At 36.3% G+C, this 13,977-nt stretch overlaps 2 protein-coding genes across 7 annotated transcripts; one reads left to right on the top strand and one right to left on the bottom strand.

The window, feature by feature from the left end:
• The first annotated feature begins 389 nt into the window (after positions 1–389).
• Positions 390–7,755, top strand: LOC130747293 (uncharacterized). Of its 6 annotated transcripts, XM_057600182.1 has the most exons (7): positions 390–999; positions 1,251–4,139; positions 4,978–5,031; positions 5,507–5,837; positions 6,244–6,680; positions 7,280–7,343; positions 7,416–7,755. In XM_057600182.1, exons 1-4 carry the CDS (start codon positions 568–570, stop codon positions 5,762–5,764), a joined length of 3,633 nt encoding a protein of 1,210 aa, XP_057456165.1. In that variant the 5' UTR covers positions 390–567; the 3' UTR covers positions 5,765–5,837; positions 6,244–6,680; positions 7,280–7,343; positions 7,416–7,755. The 6 variants fall into 6 exon arrangements, with proteins under 6 accessions (XP_057456165.1, XP_057456162.1, XP_057456160.1 ...); XM_057600179.1 differs by having other exon boundaries at positions 6,283–6,680; positions 7,280–7,755; XM_057600177.1 differs by having other exon boundaries at positions 7,280–7,755.
• A 1,127-nt stretch (positions 7,756–8,882) lies between these two features.
• On the bottom strand, positions 8,883–10,750 carry LOC130749576 (transcription factor FER-LIKE IRON DEFICIENCY-INDUCED TRANSCRIPTION FACTOR-like). Its single transcript, XM_057602957.1, has 4 exons — positions 10,235–10,750; positions 9,778–9,978; positions 9,335–9,508; positions 8,883–9,235 (listed from the first exon to the last, which is right to left on the bottom strand). Exons 1-4 carry the CDS (start codon positions 10,724–10,726, stop codon positions 9,131–9,133), a joined length of 972 nt encoding a protein of 323 aa, XP_057458940.1. The 5' UTR covers positions 10,727–10,750; the 3' UTR covers positions 8,883–9,130.
• Positions 10,751–13,977: the final 3,227 nt, after the last annotated feature.

Below are 13,977 nucleotides of genomic sequence, written 5' to 3'. Positions count from 1 at the left end.
ATAAGAGAAAGTAAATATAGCTAGACAATTGGGTTATCTGAGTCACTTGCGAATCTTATAGTACATGTCTATATGAACATATGTTCTTTTGATTGATGGAGTTTGCAGCATGTTCCAACTCCAATAAGAAGTCTTTGTTATTTACGTGAGTCATTCGCTGAATAACATTATTAATGCACTTACTTAGGTTTGAAGGTCAGAATGAAAATCATTTCTGGAGGCGGTTGGGACTCAACTCTCGCCTCGTGTTTTTCCTTTCATGAGCATTAGCTAGTTTCTTTATTTACTTATTTTTGTTTCATTTGTCTTGTGTTTTAAATTAAGCATGAACTAATGAAAAATATATTTTCTGATTAAAATCATGATGGGATTATTAGGCATTAAGCAAGTGCTTCTCTTACCTTGGTTTAGGAAAATTGGGTTGAACCGTTTAGACCAAAGTGGAACTCTGAAGTCCACAGTTACAAATTAGGGAAGAAATAGCACAGTCCAAGTGCAATCTGAGAGAGTGAAGAAATGCGATGAAGCCAAATCCCGCAAAACAACGCTTTTGATTTCATTCTGCTGATGGAGGCTCGAAACCCTTCTTCTCCCTCTCCGGTTCGAGTCCTCATCCGCCCTCCACCACCGTCCTCCTCCTCCTCCTCCGATCATCCCTCGGCGGCGCTCCCTCTCTCCTCCTCCGACGGCGGCGTCGTAGTTGTCGGTTTCATCGCTCGACGAAGCGACGACTCTGCTCACCTCCTCAACCGAGTCATCGACTCCAACGTGTTCGCCTCCGGCAACCTCGACAAGCCCTTACTCTTCGACGATGAGGAAGCTACGGACTGGTTCAACCGCAGGAGAATCAGCTACTTCCGCGACCACGATAAGGGCATCCTGTTCCTCCACTTCTCGTCCTCTCTCTGCTCCTCCTCCCCGGAGCCCTCACCGGGATTCGACTCCGCCGTCGAGGAGCAGGAGTTCGGTGACCTCCAGGGAATGCTCTTCATGTTCTCTGTAAGTCGTTTTTCTTCATTGTTCTAACCATCTTATGCTAAATATTCAGATAAGGTTCTCATAATGTTTCTGTTTATTGATCGATAATGGAAGAGTTAGAGTAGGATTTATATTATGAACAACAAATTAGGATTAGGAACTTCAATTTTACTGTTTTGTGTAGTTTCTTGATGTAGCTTGATGCGTTTTGTGTGTGATTTTGTTATCATAAACTGTGCATGATTGGTGTAATTGACAACTTAGAAATGCAGGTTTGCCATGTAATCATATATGTTCAGGAGGGGTCGCGGTTTGATACCAGGGTTTTAAGGAATTTTCGTGTGCTGCAAGCGGCCAAGCATGCGATGGCTCCGTTTGCGAAGTCTCAAACTATGCCGCCATTGCCGTCTAGATCGCATTCTTCGTTGTCCTCCAGGCCTACCTCGTCGGCGAATAACTCTTCTCCAGGTAGAGGAGGCGGTGGTAACGTGAGTCGCAATGGGTCAGCCATGTCTCTCATGTCAGGTTTAGGTTCTTATGCTTCTTTGTTTCCAGGACAGTGCATTCCTGTCACATTATTTGTGTTTGTCGATGACTTCTCCAATTTATCAAATTCCAGCACTAATGGGGAGGAGTCTTCAGATGTTTCTTCACTTAGTCAGTCTAATAGTATGAGTAGTGCAGCCAAGGCGAACTTGCCTGCTAAAGTTTCTGGTTCAGTAGTTATGCTGGCACGCCCTGCAAGTCGTTCTGAAGGCGGATTTAGGAAGAAGCTACAGGCATCTCTTGAAGCGCAAATTCGCTTTCTGATTAAGAAATGTCGTACATTATCTGGTTCTGAAATTACTCATTCTGGTGTGAGGACTGGGGGCACCTCAACTTCTGCACCTCTGTTTTCACTTGATGCATCAAGGGCAGTTGTCTTGTTAGATCGGTTTTCAAATCTAAAAGGTGAGTCTCTTGAGTTTGCCACTGGTCTTGTTGAAGATGTGTTGAATGGGAAAGCAACATCAGATTCCCTTCTGCTGGAAAGCCATGGTCAAAGTGCGAACAAAGAAGATTTAATATCTGTCAAGGAATTCATTTACAGGCAATCAGATATTTTGAGAGGGAGAGGGGGGATAGTTAATTCCAACAGTGGCTCAGCTGCTGGTGTTGGTATGGTTGCTGTTGCAGCAGCTGCAGCTGCTGCGTCAGCTGCATCTGGGAAAACATTTACTACTCCTGATCTTCCAAATTTTGAAATTTGGTCAAGTTCTAGCCATCATATCTTGAGTAGAATTCTCTGTGCAAAAGGGGGTTGTTTGGATGAATTGGAAATTATTAAAAGAAAACCCCGTCCAAGGAACACTGTTTCTTCTTCAACGGAAGGGCCTTTAAAGAGTGCAAATCCTTTAGATGTTGCAGTATCTTGGTTACAGTGTGGGAGAGGGCTGAACACTAAGTTTTCGACTTTGTGGTGTCAGAGAGCCATTCCAGCTGCAAAGGAGATTTATTTGAAAGATTTGCCTGATTGTTATCCTACTTCACAACATGAAGATCATTTAGACAAGGCTTTGCATGCATTTCACTCAATGGTAAAAGGACCTTCAGTGCAAGTTTTTGCAAGAAAATTGGAAGAGGAATGTACTTCCATTTGGAAATCAGGAAGGCAACTATGTGATGCTATTAGTTTGACGGGCAAACCGTGCATGCACCAAAGGCATGATGTTGAGACTAGTAATTCGAACATAGGAGCTTCCCCGCCTTCACACAAGCCCCATTCAAGTGGCTATTTTTTCCTTCATGCCTGTGCTTGCGGTCGTTCCCGTCAATTACGTCCAGATCCCTTTGATTTTGAATCAGCTGATGCTAGTTGCTTTTCTGACTGTGACAAGCTACTTCCTTCGGTCAAACTACCAGAAATTGAAGTTGCTGGACCTGTTCAATCTTCTGCATGGAGTTTGCTTCGAATTGGAAGTGCAAAATACTATGAATCCTCTAAAGGCTTACTTCAAAGTGGGTTTTGTGCCACTGAGAAAAATCTTCTGAAATGGACAGTCTACCTAGAGAAACAGAAAAGACCAAATGGCTCAACAGAGACTATAGTGAAGCAAAGTTCTGTAATAAGGGAACCCAAGGTTGAACATATTGCAGATACAAAGAAAACTGGAGTTAGAAAGCCCCACCCTGCTGTGCAGAATGGAGGGGGAGACCAAAGAATGTCTTTAGGTATATCCAAAGATGATGACAAAAAGATAAGTTTTGGTAGGGGTTTTCCAATTTTCAAAATGAGAAAACCTTTTTCTGAGGTTGTTGCTGGATCAGCGGCTGTCGATTCTGGATTCCCTCCTCTTCAGCAAAGGAAGTTGCCTGCATCAGGTTCAGAAAAGGGCATGAAGCTAAGCAAGCCAAGTAATCAAAATGGAGAAAGGGTTAATGCAGCGGTCGATTATGAAATATCTCAAAAATCCCAAGATATATCGTTAACTGAGGGATCTCTTGATGGTAGTGGCAATAATAGCTGCAGGGATGATGACCCCTTTTTGAGGATAGGTAGCAACGTAGTACCTGTATACTTAAGTGGCGGTGAAAGGAGCAAACCACATTCTTCTTTAAAACATGTAATAGTATATATTGGATTTGAGCATGAGTGCCCCCGTGGCCACCGTTTCCTGTTAAATGCACGTCATCTCAATGAACTTGGATCTTCATACTCATTGTCAGAAGAATCTTGTATATCTTCTTCTATGGAGCCTGCTAGCATAAATCAAGCATATCATTCTAGAGTAAGTAAGAATGCTTCCTGGGCCAAAGTTCATCAAAGCTCTAATGAAATTCCTCCTGCATCCACAAATAAGGAAAGGGATGCGGACAAATCAAATGAAATGATGCCTAATGGCGATTTGAATTCAGATGGGCTACTTTATACTTCCATTCCACTGAAGGAACAAAATTTGACATCTGGGAATGCATTGGCAAAAACCCAAAATCTTATGAAAGATTCTGGTGGGGATCTTCAAGCTATTGGCATGGGTGGTGATGAACTTGCATTCTCCATGTTGAACCGAAACTTGCCTATCTACATGATGTGTCCTCACTGCAGGAATTCTAGGAATATGAAGGACACACCAAAGGTTAAGTTTGCCAGTGGTATCTCACAGCTTAAAAGGATATTTTTGGTATGAGTTGCTGCTTATATAGTTTTAATTAGCATCATTCTATTTGTTCGGTTAATATAAGGCACGTTTATATTGAAATATCTTCTAATTTTGGAGTGTTTTTGTCATTTACTGAGTTTTTGTTTACCGTAAACTACATTTTTTGCGTATCTGCTTTATGTATAAGAAATGGTGTATCACTTTATGGGCTAATAAACTTGTGCTTTCATCTCCATTAAATTACTTTATTTTCTTTTTTTTATCGCATAAGATAAACTAAAATTTCGTTGTATATATATTTAAAGATAAGGTATCATTGATTGACGTGGTGCAGTTTCTCAAACAAATTGATGCTTTTTAGTTTTTATACTGTTAAAGAAAGACAACATATGGATGATGAAGTACTTCTAACTTGTGATGTAAATACCGTTTTTGTTTTTGTTTTTTAAATTCACATCAATTTCTTACTTATCTCCTTATCCTCATGTTCTCAAATTAAAATATGACATGGAGATATGTTTTTCACTATTAAATACCCTCCATTACAAATATGTTTCTGTTTAAAGATATAAAGAATTTGTTCTAAGTATTTTGAAACAAATATTGTTCCGCCCATTACGTTGTAGTTTTTTGTGTTTTTACCATTGACATCTCCAAGTTCAAATTAACTGGTGAGCAGTTCATCATTAATTTTGGTTTGTTCGGCATTAACTTTGGCAGTTGAAAACTGAATGTTTGAGTTTGCTGATTTATGTTTTGGATGCCACATGATATTGATGTTTCAGTTTCTTAAGATAATAATTCTATGTCTATAATAATTTTCTTCTGATCACTAATCTAATATTCTATTTTGCTGTAGGTGACACCTGCATTTCCTGTAATACTAGCAACATGCCCTGTCGTGCAATTTGAGGTATGTCTTTCTTCTGTTAGTGTACATTTCTTGAAAATTTTGAATGTAAATAAAAAGTGTACATATTTAAAATGCTAAAACTTTAGGTTGTGAGAAATGGGTGTTCTGAGATGGGAAAAGTAACCCTCTGGTGTGTACTGTGGGCCCAATTTGCATCGATATATGTGGTGTTTGTCTAACACCATTGCTTCATCCTATTAATTGCTGAGATTACTTAAACAAAAAATGTACAATCAAAATTCAGAAGATACCTGTGATTTATTAGCTGCTGCTATCCTGAACTGGTTTCCTCATTGGGTATCCCTGAATGATTTATTACCTGCGATTTATGAGGCTGGGATGTTTGATTAGATCCAGTTTATGCATGCTATTTGCTCTTAACCCAGGATTGTTGTTTTGACTTCAAAATTACATTTTGTTTTAATTATTGTTATTCTGCTCCTCCGTCTAATATTTAGCTCTTTTGTCCTTGCAGACATCATGCCTGCCTCCGTCAGTTCCAGATCGTGAACAAAAATTGCAGTTTAGCCCTGGATGTCCAGTGATCTTGCCACCTGAGAGTTTCCTGACCCTTAAGTTACCCTTTGTGTATGGTGTGCAGCTTGAAGATGGAAACAAGCATCCTCTTAACCCCTTTGAACATCAGCCGGAAATGACTGCTTGGATCACTAAGGGCTCAGTACTGCAGATCTTGTCCAAGGAGAGCAATGATGAGGGATTTCAAACATATTAAAAGCGTATTAAATCTTCAAGTTGCCTAGCTAGAGTAAAAAGGAAAGGATATCAATTGCTTCTCCAAAACTCAGGTGAAGGTCAACCCCCTCTTCGAGCTGACATTTTGTTTTAAAAATGTAATGGGAAAAAGTATGCACCTTGCAACAATTAACTCATCATATTAACTAGATTCGGTATATTAAAGGAAACACAATATATTATGTGCTGAATTATTTCAATGTTTAGCTCCTCATAGTCTCAATCAAGAGTATATCCTGATTCCTGTCCTCTTCATTCAATGAGCATGCATGCATGCATTTTTAGGGTTAAAAACTGAGTGATAGATCATAGATGTGTCAAGTCAAACATTGGGCCACTAATGCTATTAATTGATACATTTGATTGTTTCACACTTAATTGTGTTTGTGACTTAATGGGTATTTTTTAGTTGGATTCGCATTGTCTTATTACTTGACTTAGGGTTTTTAATGTTGCTAGGTCACCCATATGAACTTCTGATTAGAGATGTGTGTACAGAACAAGGAACTTTGTGGATGATGAGTATGGTCCGGAATGGAATTACAGAGCTGCATGTAAACACACGGGGTACATCATCATTCAGGCACGAACTGGTAACATGGATCCACCTGCTAAATCATAGCAAGGTCTGATATATGAATTGTTTATATCTACTTTCTAGCCTTTTAATCAGGTGCAGTTTTGGACCTCTCGGTTACTTATAGCCCTGGGGTGGCTTCCTAGCTTGTTCATCTGCTCTTTGGATAATCTCGTGCGTAAATGCAAATCCATAATTTGAGTATTGCTGTCCAAATGGATTTGGATGACAATTCCATTCAAAATGAAAGTATTCGAAATTGAGGGCAATCATAGATGTGTGCATCAATAACCAGAGAATTGGAAAGGTCCTTGTTATGGTACGTTTTGTTCTATGCACTCTTTATATTTTATATTTAATTCATCAATGGTTCACTCTCAAAAGTACTTCATTTCTTATATGATAAGATGTACTCTTTAGCCTTCCGGACAATAAATTGGTTGTGTGTTGCTTGGATCTTCATAATTTGACTAGTTTAATATGTTCTATTCTATTGGTGTAACAAAATTAATAAATAAGCAAATAAATTAGTGGAGTTTGTTGATTTATGCAAGGTTGGGGGAAAGGAAATGTTAATTGTTGGCATCTGTCACGGCTATTGGATAAGCAACTCTTAAATATTTATATTGAAGCCCGTTAATTGATTTGCTTACTAGAATAAGATAAGGACTATGGACTAACTCCTAATTTACAAATTAAATAACCTAATTATTTGGTTTTACATGATTCTTGGACCTCCTTAAGAATGTTTGACCCCGTAATAATTAGTACTTCAGCCTGAACAAAGAGTCTCTGTCGTAATTATTTTTTCCCTTCCTGCATGCTACTTATTTATTTTCACCTGACTGCCACTAAACCTTCCTGTTCTTGAAATTTGAAACTGGCACAGCCTAACTGATGGTGAAAATATGTTTGCAGGTGAAACCTCTCAAGCTGTAGTTGATGGAAGGGTGGATGGCATCATCTATACATAGAATATCATGTAACCAAGACTCTTATTATTGTCTTGTAACATAGTGATCCTGGTGCATCTCTAATAATACTATACCAACAGGTAAAATGGAGAAGGAAAGCGTAGCAAGGAAAAGCCATGCGCATTGCTTGATTTCCAGGGAGATGGGGGGCTCTGGAATGAGGCATTACGATTAATGTTGTGCATGATGTTAGATTTGTAGTATTGAGTCTTGGATCTGTGTGTGATCTTTGTGACAGATTGACTGTGTATAGAAACTTCGATTATCTGCATTCTACTTTCTCAACCAACGAACATTAGAGGGGAACAATTAAACCCGTCTATCTTTCCCCTCCATACACTTCAATTACTTTTAGATGCTCAAACTAAATTACTTATGTTCTCCTTATTGAAATTATATTTACACCATGGTCTTTTAGCATCACCATATCCATATGGCTAAAAGAAGACACTAAAAGCGTTTTTACCGTGGCTGAACTTGGTTGTCCGGTCAACGAAAAATGGATTAAAACTAAAACGTAGTGTTGGTCAAAATGTAGCATAGGCCAGAATTGTTTTATGTCAAGGGTGCTTTAGTTGTTTCATGTCAATTTGAATATTAGCAAACTTCATATGGATTGGATTGAAACAATTATCTAAACTATTTTTCATATGAAGAAGTCGTAGTTACAAAAATAAAATAAAATTCCTTAACTGTAAGTTGAATTGAGGTTAAAAGTGTTTTTTCAACTGTTACTCAATTTTAAGATGCTAAAAGTGGAATATGAAAAATGTTGGATTGAAGTTAAAAGTATTTTCCATGCTTTTCTGACGACCCTAATGATAAAACACTTTCATGAGCACCTTATAAAAGCTATGAATGCACCACATTTGTATGTTCAACAAGGCATTTTATAACACAAGTTTATTTTGGATACATAAGAAATGAATGTTGTGACGCAACTTAAATTTAGATTTGTTTATAAGTGGCGATTTTTTTTTTTTGTAATAGATAAATCTTAGTCTCGGTGGTTGGTTTCCAATTATTCTAGTCACAGTTGACGGAAGTTTTGATAGTAAGAAAAACAATTTAGATTCATGTACCATCTTTTCTGATGTTGTAGGAGAAAAAAAAAAGAAAACTAATTGATGTGATGTGACACGAAGAAAGTGAGAGAAAAATGATGTACACGAGTATTGTTGTATGGTCTACACAAATTAGGATTGTAAGAAAAAATTGAAGGGCAACGTGTATTTACATATAGATTCCATTGTGAGGTTTAGTTTTGATTAGTTCTTACAGTCCTATTACTTTACCAACAACTAGTTCTTGTTTGGGCTGCTGCATTTGTCAGTCACTTTAAGGGGTTGAGGATTAATTGTAGGAGTCAATACCATTTAGTTTTAGACTTTTAGTCCCTGTGTGTGTCAAAATAGGAGGGATCAATTGTTCCATCCTTGATTCTTGTATGATGATTCTGTATTATGGTTTATGGTTTCAACTTTCAAGCACCCTTTTGTCCTTAATACATTTGCCTTATACATTAAAAGAACACATACCTACCTACCTTTCCTAAAATTTAACTTTTTTATTAGAATATGATAAAGTGAACTTGATATCACTTAGTCATAGAACTCTAATGCTATGTTACAAACCAACTCTTCTAAAAGTTTTACGCTATTGAGTGAAGACATGTGAATAAGTTTATATTACACCACTAAAATCACATAATGTCTTTCATGCCTCATCATCATAATTGCTCGAATGCATCCTTCAAACCAAACTTCATGCATGCTGCATGCAGGCTGCAGGTGATTCAAACATCAAAGGATGCCATGAATTCAAAGCCTTGGTTCAGAAGAGCTCCGGTCACCCACAGCTTCAAATTAGGAAGGTTAATTTCTGGCTCAGAACCTTTCACCTGTTTTGAACACACCAATGACTAAATCCTTAAGCAAAAACAATCACTTATATTTCAACAAAAACATAAAGATTGAATTGGATGGAAGTGATAACTCACATTCATTGTAAATGTAAGCACAAAACTGTCACAAACTGTGGCTAAGTTTGTATTGCGAACATTGAATCCTGCAAGAGACTCAATAGCTCTGTACAGAGAAACAGCCACCCCTGCTCCTTTATTGCACACTATTTTCACATAATACCCTCTCTCCTCCACTTGAAACATGTCCACCTACAAAGAAACATAAACAAATCATGTAGCGAGTGTGGATTAATGAATTTTTTCCCGTGTCTCATTCTCTGTCTCCTCAATGAAATATTGCAATGTCAATTAAAAATTACCACTGTTCCGTCCAGGGTGTATTTTTTAATTGACATTGCAAGTTTCATTGATGTGGCAGAAAATTGACACATCATTCAGGGACATAAGAACTTGTTCCAGGGTATATAAGAGAAAAACTGAAATAAAGAGTTGACATGATTCTTGTTTATTAAACAAACCTGCATGATTTTCTTGCTGATTGGATTGTTGTTGTTGGTGACTTGAACATTCTTAATGCGGTTGTTAATTGATCCTTGGTAATTTTCAGACACTAATAAGGATGCTTCAAGTCCTGCAACCTCAGCCTTCAGCTTCTTTGCTTGTGCTTGAAGGTCATGCACGTATGAAACTGCATCTCCAATTATAGAGGCCTTATCCATCTGTGGATATATATCATATACTAATATCGGTTACATTTCATAATTCTCAAATTTAAAGCATAAATCAGATTTAGTTGAACTTCTTAATACGTTCTCACATTAAGTTTGTTTTTGTTAAACTTCTTAAAAGCATTTTCCTTTTACCTTAGCCCCTAGGCTTTATGCCCCATCGTTATGCCTTCACTTTTCATTAAGAAATATTAACTTCATAACACTTTTACTTCTAAATTAATCTAATTGAGACAGGGACAAGTACCTTAGTTATGTTTGGAACCAAAGAACGCAAAGCATAAAGCTTCTCCTTCATTCTACCTCTCCTTCTCCTCTCACAAATGAGAGTCTTGGACCTATCGCTTTTCGCCTTCGGTTGGGCATCATCATCAGCACTCCCACTCCCAGAATTGGTGGTGGTGGTTGTCGTAGTGGAAGAATCTCCTCCATCATTCTCTTCTCCTTCTCCCTTCACCACCCCATCAAAACAAGAGAAGCTTATTGGATCATAGACATTCACAAAATTACTATTATTGCTCGGACCAAACGGGATTCCATCATGATTTGGAAGAAGCTGATTATTATCAATGAAACAATCGTTGATAAAATCAGAACCGAAGTTGCATATGGCATCTTCATTCTCCCCTCGAATCAAATTGATAAACTGATCGAAGTTTGGATCGTCAATGAAGTCATGCAGCTCAAAATCGTTATTGATGTACCCAAGTGTGTCCTGGGGAGCATCCATTGCATCCATATAGTTGGAACTTGGGGACAGTTAGAGGACTAATTGTAATATATAGAAGGTTGGCATGATTATTATAATAAAATAGGTTTGGTGTGAATCGAATAAGTTCATTTTAAATTTTCATGATTGCAACTAGAGGGTGTCAATATATATCAGTTTTAGCTCGCGAGGGAACTCGGCTTAGACCGTCTTATCTGTGAATTTCAGTTGTAAAAAAGTAGACTCATTTGATCGAGTGACAAGTGGGTTAACTTATCTAACTCGCAAATTTAGATTCTGTTTTGAAGAACTTAGTTGAACTTAATTATCTTCTAGTATAAATATTTATTCAAGTGTTGGAGAGAGCTCATCAGCTATTTATATAAACAATTTTACCTTATTTTCACAAGTAGTTAAGATTAACTAAGAAGAACTTGAGCATAATTACCTATCACAAATTTTCAGATTATTTCAATAAGTTATCAAATTATAGCTTATCTATAAGCGTTTATACAATAAACACATATTGTGATAAACCCTTAATTAAACTGTTTTATACTCAATTAATACCCCAGAACAATCCTATGTGACAATAAAACACACCACTGAAATGCATGACACATGACATGTCTGACTCTTTGACAAAATACACCAAGTATATATTATCCACCATGTAGGACACAATTAACCAACAATAACATTGGTTCGTTTATTCGTAACATTCATCATTACCCTAATGCCACCCTAAGTATGTTTAAGCCATAGATTGGATTGAACACCACTTTTCTTTTTAAATTTAATTACAATTTTTTTTTCATTTTAATTTTTTTTACATTTTATGCGACTTTAACTTTTTAATTTTTTTGAGATTTTATTTAACCTCCACACTAAAAATTGATGAAGTTGAGTTGACTATTTCTTGACTCACTAAAGAGCGAGTCAGTCTTTGTTGGCTCACTTTTTGATCAACTTATATATAACAGGTCATGATATTAAAGAATTTTCAATACGGGATGAGATTATATTACATAATGTACCCAAAGTTGAGATGAAAAAAAGTTGATTTACAAATGAGTAAATCTTAATATATATATATATATATATATATATTATCCAATATATATATATATATATATATATATATATATATATTATCCAACCAAGTGCTAAAATGTCATTCACCTCACTCACTACCTATGATGCAATCACCTACTTTCTGACTATAATAAACAACCTTATGGAGCAATGAATTTCTTTTTTCTTGCCCTCAATCACCATTAAGATATTGAAGACACAAATCCGTATTGAATTGAAGACACAAACCTGTTGCTTAAAATATAAGTTGATCACATTGTTCTATTCTAAATCAATATCCCCAATTAAGCATATGTTTTTTTCCTTCTTCTAATGAGCATGAAAAGAGCCATTTGAATTGATTGTAATGCTCGCGAGATGAACATTGTAAGTTTGTAACTGAGACGAAATTACAACCTAGTGCAAAGTAAAATCTCATATCTTAGCCAACACGTGTACTCAAAAAATAGACTACACAAATCTTCCATATATTCAGCACAGGTAGCGCAAAGAGAAGACATTGATTGTAAAATGATTCTTCTCAAAATATTCTGCTTAGTGGGTAAGAAAATATGCATCCACCTTTAGAGAAACCATAATCTCCTGAACTATATGGTAGCCATCTCTAAGAAAATGCATTCACCTGAAAACCATCTTATAATTTTGTAACACAAAATTTAATTCCAGCTTTACTTTTTTAGAAACGATTAATTAATGTTCAACTGTTGGCTGAGGATGCACACCAGTAATATTGAAAGCCGAATCTCAAACTTCAACATTTGGATGTTATAAGTTATGGCAATTATCAGTATAACAAAATAATGGAAATCAGCACCAGGGTTAGAAAACTATTATATTTCATATAACCCTCATTGCTTTCTTATCATGCTGGTTAGCTATTAATGGTTACAATATTTTATGCACTTCCATAAATGGTTGATATCTGGTGAAGGTGAGATTCGACTCATTCAGGTTTATCTACATATGATTAAATATTATTTAGTTCCAATTAAATAACCTAGACTGTGAAATGAACACTTCTCGACTTTGTATATATTAGTTGAAGCCAGTTTAATTAATTGGTTCAACCATTCATGTGTCACTTTCTGATAATACATAATTATGTGAACGGAATCAAGGGAGAACATAATGAGCCTCTCACAATATTATTTAATTTTACGTTAACATGCAAGATGGATCTTAATTAACGTTTTAATTTACGCCTACACTTGGGAAGAAACCATTGGTAATGTAGAGATTAATCCTTATCATATCCTAATAGAGAAAACCCAATCGATAGAGATAGAATTTTGGCGGGGAGTGGTGGAATTATCTTTGGAGTATATTTGATTATTGTTTTGTTAAACAGTATTTGATTTTTAAATATATAAAAAAGATGTAACCAGAAGATGATGTATCTTATGAGAAATGTGATCTTACGTGAGAAAATGAGAATAAATCACGACTGTTAGATCTATAAATGATCTAGATTAAAACATGAAGTCATGTGACTTTTTAAGACTTTTTTCAATAATCACTTGACCATTAATTTGAATTAATCTGAACCATTCATTGTTAGATCTAACGGTCGTGATTTATTCTCATTTTCTCATATAAGATCACATTTATCATAAGATACATCCCGTAACCAATCATTTTTAAAAGAAAAAAAAATCATTTGGTAAGAATAATTTTTAAAAGCAGTTTTTTTTTTTCAAAACTGATACGCCGCTAACTGATATTTATTATTTATAAGATGTTTTCTTCTAAAATATGATTAAAACAGAAAAATGAAAAAAAGAACAGTTTGCATTTCAGTGAAAATGGAAATGAGTCACTACTCTTACAACCGTCGTCATCATCGCCATCACTACCATTGCCAACAGTAAGATGAAAAGTTGTAATAGTGGGGGTTGGTGGTGGTGCTAGCAACAACGATAGTGAGGGAGGATGCGACGAATGCAGTGGTTATGGAGGATTAGGGTGGAGGCCAAGAGTAGAGAGATAGGGGTGGCCCAGCAGGCCCACCGTCTCCTGTATCATTTCGATCGATTTTCATTTTGATGTTATGTATATTTTTCTCAGGGCCCCTTGTAATCAAGTTAATATATAAAAGGAGGTAACACAAATCTCATAGCACTTGGTGGTGCAACGGTCTGTACAACGATGATTTCTTGAATCATTTTCATCCCACATTTAAATTCATT

Source organism: Lotus japonicus, chromosome 3 (genome assembly GCF_012489685.1).
Source record: "Lotus japonicus ecotype B-129 chromosome 3, LjGifu_v1.2".
NCBI lineage: Eukaryota > Viridiplantae > Streptophyta > Magnoliopsida > Fabales > Fabaceae > Lotus > Lotus japonicus.
The sequence above is the reverse complement of the archived record's forward strand: the minus strand, read 5'-3'. Positions and strand labels throughout refer to the sequence as shown.

Excerpts from the sequence above, each read along its gene's own strand:
- LOC130747293 (XM_057600179.1), top strand. The coding sequence starts at position 568 with ATGGAGGCTCGAAACCCTTCTTCTCCCTCTCCGGTTCGAGTCCTCATC. Across the intron at positions 4,140-4,977 it reads AGCTTAAAAGGATATTTTTG|GTGACACCTGCATTTCCTGT; the intron begins GTATGAGTTGCT and ends ATTTTGCTGTAG. Across the intron at positions 5,032-5,506 it reads GCCCTGTCGTGCAATTTGAG|ACATCATGCCTGCCTCCGTC; the intron begins GTATGTCTTTCT and ends TTGTCCTTGCAG.
- LOC130749576 (XM_057602957.1), bottom strand. The coding sequence starts at position 10,726 with ATGGATGCAATGGATGCTCCCCAGGACACACTTGGGTACATCAATAAC. Across the intron at positions 9,509-9,777 it reads TCAGCAAGAAAATCATGCAG|GTGGACATGTTTCAAGTGGA; the intron begins GTTTGTTTAATA and ends GTTTCTTTGTAG. Across the intron at positions 9,236-9,334 it reads TGCTTACATTTACAATGAAT|GTGAAAGGTTCTGAGCCAGA; the intron begins GTGAGTTATCAC and ends TGTTCAAAACAG.